Source organism: Psittacula echo, assembly GCF_963264785.1.
Source record: "Psittacula echo genome assembly, chromosome: 5".
NCBI classification, from domain to species: Eukaryota; Metazoa; Chordata; class Aves; order Psittaciformes; family Psittacidae; genus Psittacula; species Psittacula echo.
Window position 1 is genome coordinate 974,953 of NC_137739.1, and position 12,072 is coordinate 987,024.

The window sequence follows — 12,072 nt, forward strand, 5'->3', positions numbered from 1 at the left end:
GCCTGGGAAATAACATTGCCATTAAGTTCAAAAGTGATCGGTGCCACGCAGTCCCCAGGCACGGCTGCTCAACCTGGCTCCTCATCACCTGAGCAGGGTCAGGCAGGTTCCCCCCGGGGTGTTTGGGAACCAGCAGCTCTCACTGCCTGCACTAGGGAGCTGGAGATGCTGCCTGCCAAAGCCACACACACCAGAGCACAAGGGGATGAACGCTGCCCACGGCCGGTGCCAGGGGAGGCTGGGATCCCATGGACACTGGTGCAGGTCAGAGGATGCTCTCGGTGAGCTGGTCCTGGGGCAGAGCGGTGATGCCCAGCCCTGCTGCCAGCATGGGGATGCCCAGTTCAGAGCTGGTGCTTTCCATCATCGCTGCAGCATTCAGTGAAGCATCTCCTGAGCTGGAGCTTGTGAGGAGAGGCAGAGCGGAGGTGGGATGGTGAGGAGCAGGACCAGGACCAGGACCAGGACGGGCTTCACGGCGGCTGTGCTGAGCTGCACCAGCCCATAGCAGGTCAGTGACAATGGCACAAACACAGCCCCATGCCCGGCATCACTTGAGGAGCAGGCGGGTGCTCCCGTCACCAAGGAGGGTCCTTTGGGGAGGTAAAAGAGAGAGAAACCTGGGGTCAGTGCTTTTGCCATTGCAAGCACTCAACAGAAACACAGTGACAAGAGCCTGGTGCCAGCCTGAGCCTGAATTTGCCCCACACGACAACATGTATGGAGGAAACACATGGATTTGGGCTCAGGTTGATGTTGCCCTGTCCTCATGAGAAGGAGAGGGGGAAGGAATCTCCAGCCCTTGGATACCTCCGTGAAAAAGGGGTTGATTGCAGGGTGCAGGGCACAGCCCTTGGGGGGGGGGGCACGTTGATATAGGGGGCCTCATCCTGCACAGCTCCTCTCTCTTTACCACCGCAGCATCACCTACCTCACCAGCACGCTGACAAGGAGGGCAGCGATCATGGGCCCTACCCAGTAAACCCAGTGATAGTCCCAGTAATTGGCCACCAGAGCTGGCCCAAAGGCTCTGGCAGGGTTCATGCAGGCTCCAGACACGGCACCTCTGAAAGAGAAACGAATCAGCCACATCACTTGTGGGACAGGGGACCAGCACCGGGCCCTTCACAGGGTGATGCTCAGGGCAGCAGCAGCACCCTGGACCACCTCGGCCCCATCCATGCGTGGATGCTTGGTGCTCAGGTGGCAGCCTAAGGAACTGCAGCACAGGGACCATCCCAACCCCGACAGCTTCTCACCACCAAGCACCTGCCTGTGCTCAGGAGGGTTCACCAGCTACAGGGGAAAACCCAGCGCTGGGTGGAAGCACAAAGGCTGAGTCTATTCTGGGGCTAAGGAGGAGCTGGGGCTGTAAAGCAGGGGATGCTCCGGACCACGCCTTGGAGCGGGGCAGGAGGAGCAGCAGCGTTTAGAGATGAAAGGAGGCTGAGATGGGTAAATATTTGCACGGGGGGGTTGTGCGGCGGTGAAACCACAGCCCCGGATCCCGCTAGAGGGGGCACTGCCTTAACTAAACAGCCCATTAACATGCAGAGCTGAGCGCTCGGTACCCACCGCAGCGGCACCAGAGCCGGGCCAAACCGAGCTGGTGCGGATAAACCCGCTCCTGTTTGCCCAGGGCTTCCTCGGACAAACACTGCCCTTGGGTGCTCTCGCCCCATCGCAGGGCCATGCAAAGGCTGCGCTGGCTCCAGTGCAGCAGCTGCCCCAAGCACATCAGAGGAGCACCTGGGTCATGGGCAGCCTCCCCGGCTTTCCTCAGTTTCCCTTGCAGCAGGTCCTGTGCTGTGCTGCAAGGGGGCACATCCCATCCCATCCGCAGGCACTCGGCTCCCTGATGCAGGACGCAGCAGCCGGGATGGAGCAGGGAACCACGAGCTGCCCCTGGCACTGCAGGATGCTCTGAGCACCAGCTCCATCGCTGCAGCCAATGGTCCCATCCTGACCCCTGCTCGGGGCACCCTGACTGGTGACAGCAGTTGCAGGAGCAGATAGCACCAGCTGCCCGATGGGAAAGTGAATGCAGATAGGACTCATGAGCTCACCCTGCCAAGATGTTGACCGTGACTGAGAAGCCGATGCAGAAAGGCGCCAGCGGGGTCTTGGTTTTCCCATTGGCAGCGCCCATGCAGACCACGAGGATGAGGAAGGAGGTCAGGATGATCTCAGCCCCGAGGACGGAGGGGACCTGCTCATCAGCTGTGATGATGGTGAAGGCTCCTCCGCTGGCGTTCCCATACCGCTCACTCGCTGCCACAGCCTGTGTGGGGACAGCCCTGGTTGTGCCTCCATGCTCCACACTGGGGGCTTTAGAGGGCACATGTGCTCACTGTCAGGACAGCGTGGGTAGCATCAGGTTAAAGAGGAGCTGATCTCATCGCTTTGCTCCTGAAAGCCAGCCCTGAGCGAACGTAAACTCATTATTGAGGGCTCTTAGCATCAATCCAGATAACGATGATAGTGAGCCAGCCCCGCTCTGCCTCACCCAGCCACTGAGGCACCGTGCGGCTGGGCATGGGATGCCTGGACGCGGGGAATGGGCAGCACCAAGTTTAAACTAACCCCAGGGCGCAGGCAAACACCGCGTGTGAAAATGGCTGGAGCTGCAGAGGCACCGCTCCGTGCACAATCAGCGCCGATGGAAACCTCTGGGGAGCAGCTGCCGGTGAGGAGGAATCACCCCAGATGTGCCCCCGCCGCATCTGCACGGCGCTGCCAGCCCCAGACCGCAGCGGGGGCGACTTGTCTGAGCCCTGCAGCCAGACTGTGAAAGAGCTGGAGGAGGAACCAGACACCCGAGCACCAGACAAGCCCTGAGCCCACACAGCAGCCTCCGAGCGTGTCACCCTGTGAGCAATCAGCCTGCAATCACCCACAGAGCTGAGCACTGGGTCCCCCTCACCCTCCCCATCACACTCACACTGCAGCTGGAGCCTCTGGGGGTGTCCCTGTACCCCAAAACATCCATACCTTTGCCAGGCCGGCTCCTATGGTTGCTCCGCAGAGCTGGGAGACCCAGTAAGGGATGAGCATCGTGATGTTCAACCCTCCGACCAGCCACATGCCCAAGGACACGGCAGGGTTCAGGTGGCCTCCGCTGTGAAGAAGAGAGGAGCATCACTGAGGGGTTCACCCCTGGGGTCGAGCACTGTGCTCACCAAGGGCTGGAAGCACAAAGGAGTCTTCAGCCCTTCCCATGGGAAGATGCTGTGGACAGCAGAATCCGGACATCTCCTGTCTCTGCAGCTGCTGCTTCAAAGCAGAGTGCATTTTTCCTCTGGATACCCAACCCCTGCTGCAGTGCCGGCAGGGGCTGAGCTGCCCTGCTGTGGTTTGGTGCAGAGAGAAGGGCTCTCTCCCGGTGCTGCAGGGTGCAGGGGGCACCCACACCCTGCCCAAGGCCCGGGTGCAGGGGGGGTTACCCCACTACGTCTCCTCCAGCAAAAGCCTTGCTTGTGGCAGCAGCACCACCCGGCCTCCAGTGCGCTCTGGAGCAGCTCCTCCGGGGGCACAGGCTCAAGGATCAGAGTCATTCCCTGTGACACAGAGAGCAGCCATCCCTGCTGCTGCTGCGGGGGGAGGCACGGATGGAGCTGGTACCCAGCCTGGCAGCACCACGTCCCCAGGGAGCTGTCGGGAGGGCTGAGGCCACCCCAGCACTGCAGGAATCCGCTGGGACTGTCAGGTTTATCTGCCGCTGCTCCGTGCCAAGGTGAAGGCACACGGGTCCCTCTGCATCCCTGCCCAGCACGGCCCCGGGAAGGGCTGGACCTCGCCTCCTTACCAGCCCTAAGTCATTCATCTTGAAGACCACATGCAAGACAAGCTCAGATACCTTCTAATTAAAAGAGATTATCATGAGACACACTTTAATGAACAAGTTTCATAACCAATCAGCCCTAATAATAATTGCTGGTGCAGCCGATGACTCAGAGTGTCTAGGAACTATAATCACATCTTATTCTTCAGCTGTAATTAAAGACCCATCAACGAGAGCAGGAAGGAGGGGTTTCTTAGGCTGGAAATGTCTCTGCTGGACAGGGATCTGGCTGCAAACACCCCAGGGATGGGTGAGATACCGGGAGCTGGAGGAGGACCTGGCTGCAGATAAACCCCTGGCTAGAGCACCTACCACCACCCCATCCACCAGCCAGCCAAAGGGAAGGGAATGAAACTCCACAGGGGCTGTTCAGGATAAATCTGTGTCTTTAGCATCAAACAGCACATTGTTCAACCAGCAGGTTCATCTAAACATTGCTTTTGAGGTATTGAAGCCACTTGTAAATGGGATCCAGGTTTTCCACAGGCAAATACACAGGGGAATTGACTGCTCGGGTCAAAACGTTTTGCTCTGCCATCCTTTTAAAAGGAAATTTCTCAGCTTTCCACAGGAATGCTTCAGCTTTGACCGTTTCTATTAAAAGGGGCTAAAAATAAAGCGTGGCAATCACAAGCCAAACAAACTCCCTCAGACCCGAGGTGTTACCGGCAACCATACCCCGTGATTCATCGCAAGGAGTGGGTTTGCCCTCCCCTGCCATTCCTCAGGGTGCTGCTGGGCTGCTTCTGGCACGTGTAAAAAGCCACCCAGTAACAGAGAGGCTCGATGGCAGCGCAGCGCTGCTGCAGCCACCAATATATGGGCAGTGGGGAAACACAAGCATCTCTGCCCACCTGCAAGGACCGCGCAGCCCCAGGTACCAGCCTGCTCTTACCTGATGTCTCCCAGGACGGCGATGCTGAGCCCCAGGGCCAGCCCGTGTGCCAGGGCCGGCTGCAGCCTCCCGGTGCCCACAGCATCCTCCACCGACGAGAGGCAGCCGATGCAGACGAAGAGCGCGGTGCCCAGCAGCTCGGCCACGCAGGGCTGGACCCGGCGCTCGTACCAGTGCGGCTGCGGGGGCTTGGCCTTGGTGTCCATGTCCATCACCAGCTTCACCGGGTGGTGACTGCACTCAGCTGCGGCCATGGGATGGAGCAGGGATGGAGAGCCCTGGGATGGAGCAGGGGGAGCCCTGTGGGCAGCCGGCCCCGTGGGCACAGTGAGGAGATGCTGCAGAGCACAGGCTTGAGGGACTGGAGCTACAGGCTCAGGTCTCCAATGGGTCTTGGTGCAGCTGCAAGGCTGGCAGGCTCCCCTTGACCTGTATGAAGAGGTAGTGGATGGGAGGCTCTAAAAATGGATTGGATTTGCATTGCTTAAAGAGAAGGGAAAAAAAAAAAAAAGGGCAATAAAAGGCGATAGCCCAGCCCCCAGGAATATAAAGCTCTTTATCACAGCCCTGATAAAAACTCCTTGCTTCAAGGTTCTGGATTTATTTTTTCCCTGTAGGTATTTCTTATCCTTGCCGAGACTCGGGATGTGATTCTGTTCCCATTGCTGCTCACAGTATGGGGACCTGTGTGAAGCCCTGCTGGCTGCCTTCGCCACATGGCTTTTACCATGCCAAGAGGCAGCAAGTGCCATGGGGATGCACAGGGATCCAGCAGCACTGTGAGAAATGGCTGATGTAGCTCTGGGGAGGGAACAACCCCCCCCGTGACAAATCACTCCCATACAGACCCATCACCAAACCCCTTCTACAGACCCCAGAGCAGGTAAAGTGGCTGATTCACCTCAAGTTACCAAAGGAGCCTGAACCACAGTCAGCGCTGGTTCCCCTAAACCTCAGCCCAGGTCCTGCCAGAGCTCCTCAAGTGCCTGTATCCCTCTAGCTCTCAGTTGAAGATTGCTGGTGAGGGTGCCAAGGGATCTGGGTGCTGGAAGTATTCAAGGCCAGGTTGGACACAGGGGCTTGGAGCAAGCTGCTCCAGTGGAAGGGGTCCCTGCCCGTGGCAGGGGTTGGAACTGGATGAGCTTTAAGGTCCCTTCAACCCAAACCATGCCATGATTCTATGGCCCACCAGCACCTTTAAAACCTGATGTTGACCAAACACTTCAAACCTCCCAAAGCCCCACTGCACTCAGTAGCGGATCAATGCCCTGAAAGCCAGATTCAAGCCACAGCAGAGGCCGTAGAGCTGGGGATCACCACTGCAGGCAATGGGCATGGTGATAGAGACACACGGTCTCTGGCGCAGAGGATACAGCTCATCCCACAGGGGATGAGCCCTGCAGCTCTTCACCTTGAGCAATCATCCGCAGTGACTGGTGTTTGTGGTGGGTAATTAAGGATTGGGTTTATAGATGGATTTTCCCCTCTCGTAAGCAAGGGTAAAGAACAGCACGGGTGGTTTATGGTGTTTTCACAGGACACTGGGGACTGGAAGGAAATTTCCACTTGCCTGTCCCAGGGAGGCCCTGTTGCTGGCCACACAATGGACAAACACCAGGCTGGAGCTATGGGGGAATCCAGGCACCTCTAAATGAGCCCCTGTCAGCTCATTTCTCCTCCTGAGAGCTTGCTTCCTATAGACAAAAGGTTACAGAAATCACAGGAATATGGAGAGGGAACGCTGGGGTTGGTGGGTCTTTGGGGCTCCTTTTTGAACCCCTTACGTGGACCTATGGAACAGGAAAATACCTGATTCAATGTCAGCTGGAGCCGGTTTCCAACAGGTTCATTGAATCCATCCATCACCGTGTCCCGCAGCACAATCAGATGGGGGTTCCATCGGGAGGGATTTTAATTCAGGCAAAAGGAATCCAGATTTCATTTGTTTGTCAGGGTATTTATTATGAGAGATTAATGTAACACATTTCCACATTTCATCTGGTGCTTCCTACCCGCAGCTCTCAAAGTGCTGGAGGAGTGATGCTGGCACCGTGTCAGGGCACCAGGAGGGGGCTGAGCTGCCCTATGTCACCAGGCAGCACCCCTGGGCATCGGGACATGCCCTGGGAGCCAGCCTGTGGCTCTGCCCCTCCTTGGCCAGGGCAACAGCAGGAAAACAGCTGCTTCCTGATGCTGATGCCATGCACATGGTGATGAAAGCGGCTGATGGCAATGCCACTGTGCCTGGACCACAGCTGTTCAGGCTGCTCACGGTGACTCCAAGCAGAGCAGCAGCTTCAGAAGGTCACAAGCTAGAAGTGAGGGTTAACCCCATGTCCTTGGCTTTTAAACATTTACTGTCATTGTCTGGGGAGCAGGGACGTTTGCCTCAGCCTTCCATAGGAAATGCTCCGCGTTCAGGCAACAAAGGAATTCATTATCGCTAACCAAGCACAGGGCAGGGACCCCTTCCACTGGAGCAGCTTGCTCCAAGCCCCTGTGTCCAACCTGGCCTTGAACACTGCCAGGGATGGGGCAGCCACAGCTTCTCTGGGCACCCTGTGCCAGCGCCTCAGCACCCTCACAGGGAAGAGCTTCTGCCTAAGAGCTCATCTCAGTCTCCCCTCTGGCAGGTTCAAGCCATTCCCCTTGGCCTGTCCCTACAGGCCCTTGTCCAAAGCCTCTCTTCAGGTTTCCTGCAGCCCCTTTAGGCACTGGAGCTGCTCTAAGGTCTCCCCTTCAGGAGCCTTCTCTTCTCCAGGCTGACCCAGCCCAGCTTTCCCACCCTACAGCTCTCAAACACATGTTCCACACTTGACTGCTACAGACCCATTTTAAGCTCCATCTTCCTCCTGTGCCACTCCTAGAAGGGGCATCTCCAGCACCCATCTCTTGTTGAGAGGCACCACTACCGTGCAAAGCAAACAACCCTGCGCTCAGCACCCTTTGCCCCTCCTGGATAAGATTAAATACTTGGCACTAAGGTTTGCTCAGTGAGTGGCAGAGAAACTCCGCTGGGGGAAAGGCGTGGGGATGAGCAGGGATAAATCTGCTCATATTAGCAGACACTTATTTTTGTCCTTGTTTGTGCTTGCACTGATTTGTTAAATGAGTGACAACAGCAACTGTGTCAATTGGGAAAGGAAACGGTGGCACAAAACAAGCAACAGTGCTGAGAAATCCCTTTTAGGAACGGCAGAGAACAGCTCCCATGTCCATCTCCCTGGGTGGGAAAGCCACAACACCCCTGTTTTACCCAACACCCACTCCCCACACATTTCATTCTGTTTCTCCTTGCTTCACCCTGCAGATCTGCAGCGCTTCAGTTGCTTTTCCATAGGAACCATAGCACCCAAACTCAAAAAGCACTTTGACACTTAAGAGCATCCCCAGGTGCCATTAACACCTATCAACCCTGAAGTGCAGGACTGGAGCAGATGTGGACTCTGCTGACCCAGTGCAGGTACGTGTCATAGGTCAGAGGTCCCACTGGGGTCTATACAAGCAATCACAAAGGATTTCAGTGCTGCACAATGGGGTTGCTTCGAGGAGAGGCCTCAGCATCCGTGGTCAGCTCTTTTAATAAGCCATAAAAGCAAATGCAACTCATTTGACACTGCCTTATCTTGCCAGTGTTTATCTTGGAGCTCTATAGCCTGAATGATTACACAACTGCTGGTGAATGAGAACCTGCAGAAGTATTTGCAGCTCGTAGCAGTAACACGGGTGAGCTGACCTCTGCCCCCTTATAGAGCCTACCTTGCATAATGACTTCACCTCCAATCGCTACCATCCTGCTCCAGCACGGATGGAAATTTCCAAGGGTTCCCCAGACACTTACCATTGTCTGCTGGAAAACAGGGACAGATTCAGGGCAGTTCTGGGGACTGAGAAGGGAAAATACAGGATGAAGCCACACTCAGACCTTAATTTTGGCATTTAACGTTAAAACCCAGCAACCTCTCAAAGGGAGGGATGCTCCAAGGCAGCTCACACACGTGCACATCTTCCCAGTCACCCAGCACTTGGCTCCCTGTGACTATCCCATAAGGCTGACAACAACGGAACGTTTCCGGCCTCAATATCCACATTTCCCTTTGCCCCAGCAGCACAGAGACCTCAAAACCCTTGTAAGTATGAAATGAGGAACTGGTAACGCTGCAGAGAAGCTTGAAATGGTGCGTGCTAAACCAGCAGCTGCTTTTCAGTCAGTTCCTAGAGCCAGATAATCTCTGTAAGGAACTAAATGATTGAATTTTCTAGAAGGGGACTAGTTTTATCCATCTTCTGAGCAGGCAATGCTCAGACACGGATAACGTGGGTGGAACACAGGCACAGTGAAGTGTAATCATCTGAACTGCGGTTGAAGCTTGGACAGAGCGAGGACCAACATGCAGGGGTCAGCACGGAGCAGATCAGAGGATGTTCTTGTACCTGACAGAACAGTTTGTGACAGCAGCTCAATGGCAGGCAAGGACCACGCTCAGCTCCCTCGCTTTGCCATGGCAACTGGGCATCCTTGTCCTGCAGATGCTTCACAACTGCAGGCACGGGGAGAAGCAGAGGACTAACAGCACCCTTCTTCAAGGACAGCAAGCATGATCAGATACAACTCCCTCCTGTTACCCACCTTTCCTGGTTGATTTTCCTTCCTGGCCCCCAGCTCCATCTCCCATCGTGCAGTCAAAATGGAGCAGCAGGACAGGGGTGCTCCACAACTCACAACACAGTGAGGAACATCACAGGCTCTGTGCTGCAGGAGACTTGAAGGAGAACTTTTTCCGTCGATGACATCAAATCTCCTGCTGTTATTATATTTACAGGCATAGAAACTATATTCAGTGGGAAAAAGGAAACCTGTTCAAGTACTTTGAAGTGATCTGCAGCAGAATGGCACAGGTATGGCTATGACACAGAGACAAGAGCTCGATGCAAGGCCAATATGGGACATCCCAGTGGCAAAGGGGACAGTGCTGTGCCCTTACCGACAGGTACCAGCAGGCAGGGCCAGGCTAAACCCTTGGAGCATCAGAGGAAGCTGCCTGAGGGCAGCAGGCTGCAAAGGGAATGCTCAAGCTCCATAGCTGGAACAATGCCTTTCATCTTACAGTTCATTCAAGCTTAAACGATTTTCTTTTTCCCCTTTAAACACAGGATTTGCAGGGATGAATTCTGCTGCACTGTCAGTACCAATAAACCAGGCAAAAGTTTGGGCTGGGAGCAGAGGAGAGGCAGAGATTTGCCATGCAGCTCAATGGAGCCGCTGCTGACAAGTGGAGTCACACAAGGCACAGCAAGCAGCAGGCAAAGGCCACCTCTTCTGGCTAGAAAACCTCTCTCAGCCTTTTACTTTGCAGCCAAGTAGCGCTGTTCAGCAGCACCAAGCACTCTCAAACCCCAATACTCCCCGAATTGAGGCAGAAGACTGATTTCAGTCAGTGTAATCACAGGAACCAGACTGCCCACACGGGCTGCCAGGGATCACAAACCCCTTTCATCCTGGTGTAACCCTGAAGCACAAGGTGACCTACTCCCTCCACCACTGCTGCCAACCAGTCTCTTGAAGAGCTCTTGCAGGAATGGTTCCCCTTCTCCTGGGTGCTCATCCATTTAGCTGAACGGATGCAAGACAGACTCATCTAGAGGAAAAGCAAACAGGGCACCATCGTGCCTTCCATCCCACGGCCCCGGCTCTGCTCCTGTGCCACATCCTTCAGTGCTTCCCTCAGACGAACAAATTATACAGAGACCTAAAATAGAAATTGATGAGCAGCAATTCCAGCAGCATCTGCCTCATGCTGGCAGAGACATCATTTCCCAACACAGACAGGATGACAGAGATGACAACAAAGACGACTGACAGAGCACAGGACCATCTCCTGTAGCGAGCCACATTCAAGGCCCATTGATATGACAAATTTAACAGCTCAAAGGTTGCATCTCAGATGTCAGCTGGTTCAAAGGGAACAGATTTGTTCCAGAGCAGGTAAGACCACAGCTCCCCCGCACAAAGAGGCCCAAAAGGGGTTTTGCCAAAATTAAATTGATAGTAGAGGTGGGCTTTTACACTACTAAATAAAATGTATTCATCTTACTTAGAAAGAATCAGCAGGATAGTCTTGTTGCCACAGAACAAGCATTAGTCACCACACTAGACTCCTGCAGTGCAGAGGGTGTTACAGGGCTTCTGGTTTGTTGGTGGGTTTTCAGTTTCTTTAATCCCTTGTTCTTACTAACAGAGAGATTAACTGTCAAGTAACATGTCAAACTTGGCTATGAGCGCATCTGTGACATTACACATTGTCTTGTTCCTCTCATCTTCATATTTAAGCACCTTTGACTCAGCTATTTCAGACAGTTTCTGCATGCTAATTGAAATCAGAGGTTTTTCAGGACATCATGTCCCATAAGCGCTCATGCAGCACCCAACAGAGGTAATGTCAATGCCAGCAAGTCAGAGCAGAGCTGTTTGTGGACAGAGATCAAGGAGCAGAATATCAAAGGCAGCAAGGCAGAGCAATTGCACAGCGGGAATGAGAAATATTCAAACACTCTTGTGTTTTATGTAACCACAGTGTGAAACCAGAAGGCAAACCCAGAAGCTGCAGGCCACTGAATGCAGCAGGATAACTGCCCCTGCTCCCAAGAACCTGTCTGCTCCCAATCCAGGGAGCAGGCAACTGGGTGGGAAACCACCCAGAGGCAAACCCTGTAGTCCCTGGTTACAGATACTGTGCTCAAGAAGGCACTTGGGTGGTAAGGTGTAAAAATGAGACCTGTCCTCCTGCATCTGCACAGAGAAAGGCTCAACACTACCGCAGACACAGCCTGCATGCACCTCTTCATGGAAGAGGGGTGCAGATAAGCCCAAACATCTCAAACGTGCAGGCATCAGCATACCATTGATATTGTTATCTAGGAAGCAAAGGTTATAAGCTCCTTTCATAACTGCACAGTCCATCCCTTCCCTTTGGGGGCACAGAGCTTGTGTGAACACTCCGCAAAGACCGAGCGGAACATAAACCAAATACTGTATTTCTGAGCCTTGGCATTCAAGAAACCAGCTTGACACAAAGGTGACAGCAGGAGGCCTGTAGCTGCCAGTGACTAAACTTGGTGATGGAGAGGAGGGCAGTGCAGGGAAGGCTGTTTCCTTTTACCACTTCTGTTCCTCTGCAATTATCACTGTCACTTCTGAGAACTCGTTACTTTTCCTCGTATCTCAATAATCCCCTTCCCACATCTCCAGTCCAAGCCCACGTCAACTATTTCCAAAGCCAGGTATTCCCACACCACAGAAAGTCACACACAGCATGAAAATGGTTGCTTATGCTTG

General features: G+C 54.3%; 1 protein-coding gene across 1 annotated transcript; it reads right to left on the bottom strand.

The window, feature by feature from the left end:
- Positions 1–265: 265 nt before the first annotated feature.
- Positions 266–4,990, bottom strand: AQP8 (aquaporin 8; the record flags this gene model as incomplete). Its single annotated transcript, XM_080620060.1, has 5 exons — positions 266–404; positions 932–1,066; positions 2,067–2,281; positions 2,992–3,118; positions 4,737–4,990. 5 exons carry the CDS (start codon positions 4,988–4,990, stop codon positions 266–268), a joined length of 870 nt encoding a protein of 289 aa, XP_080476186.1.
- Between the last annotated feature and the right edge of the window lie 7,082 nt (positions 4,991–12,072).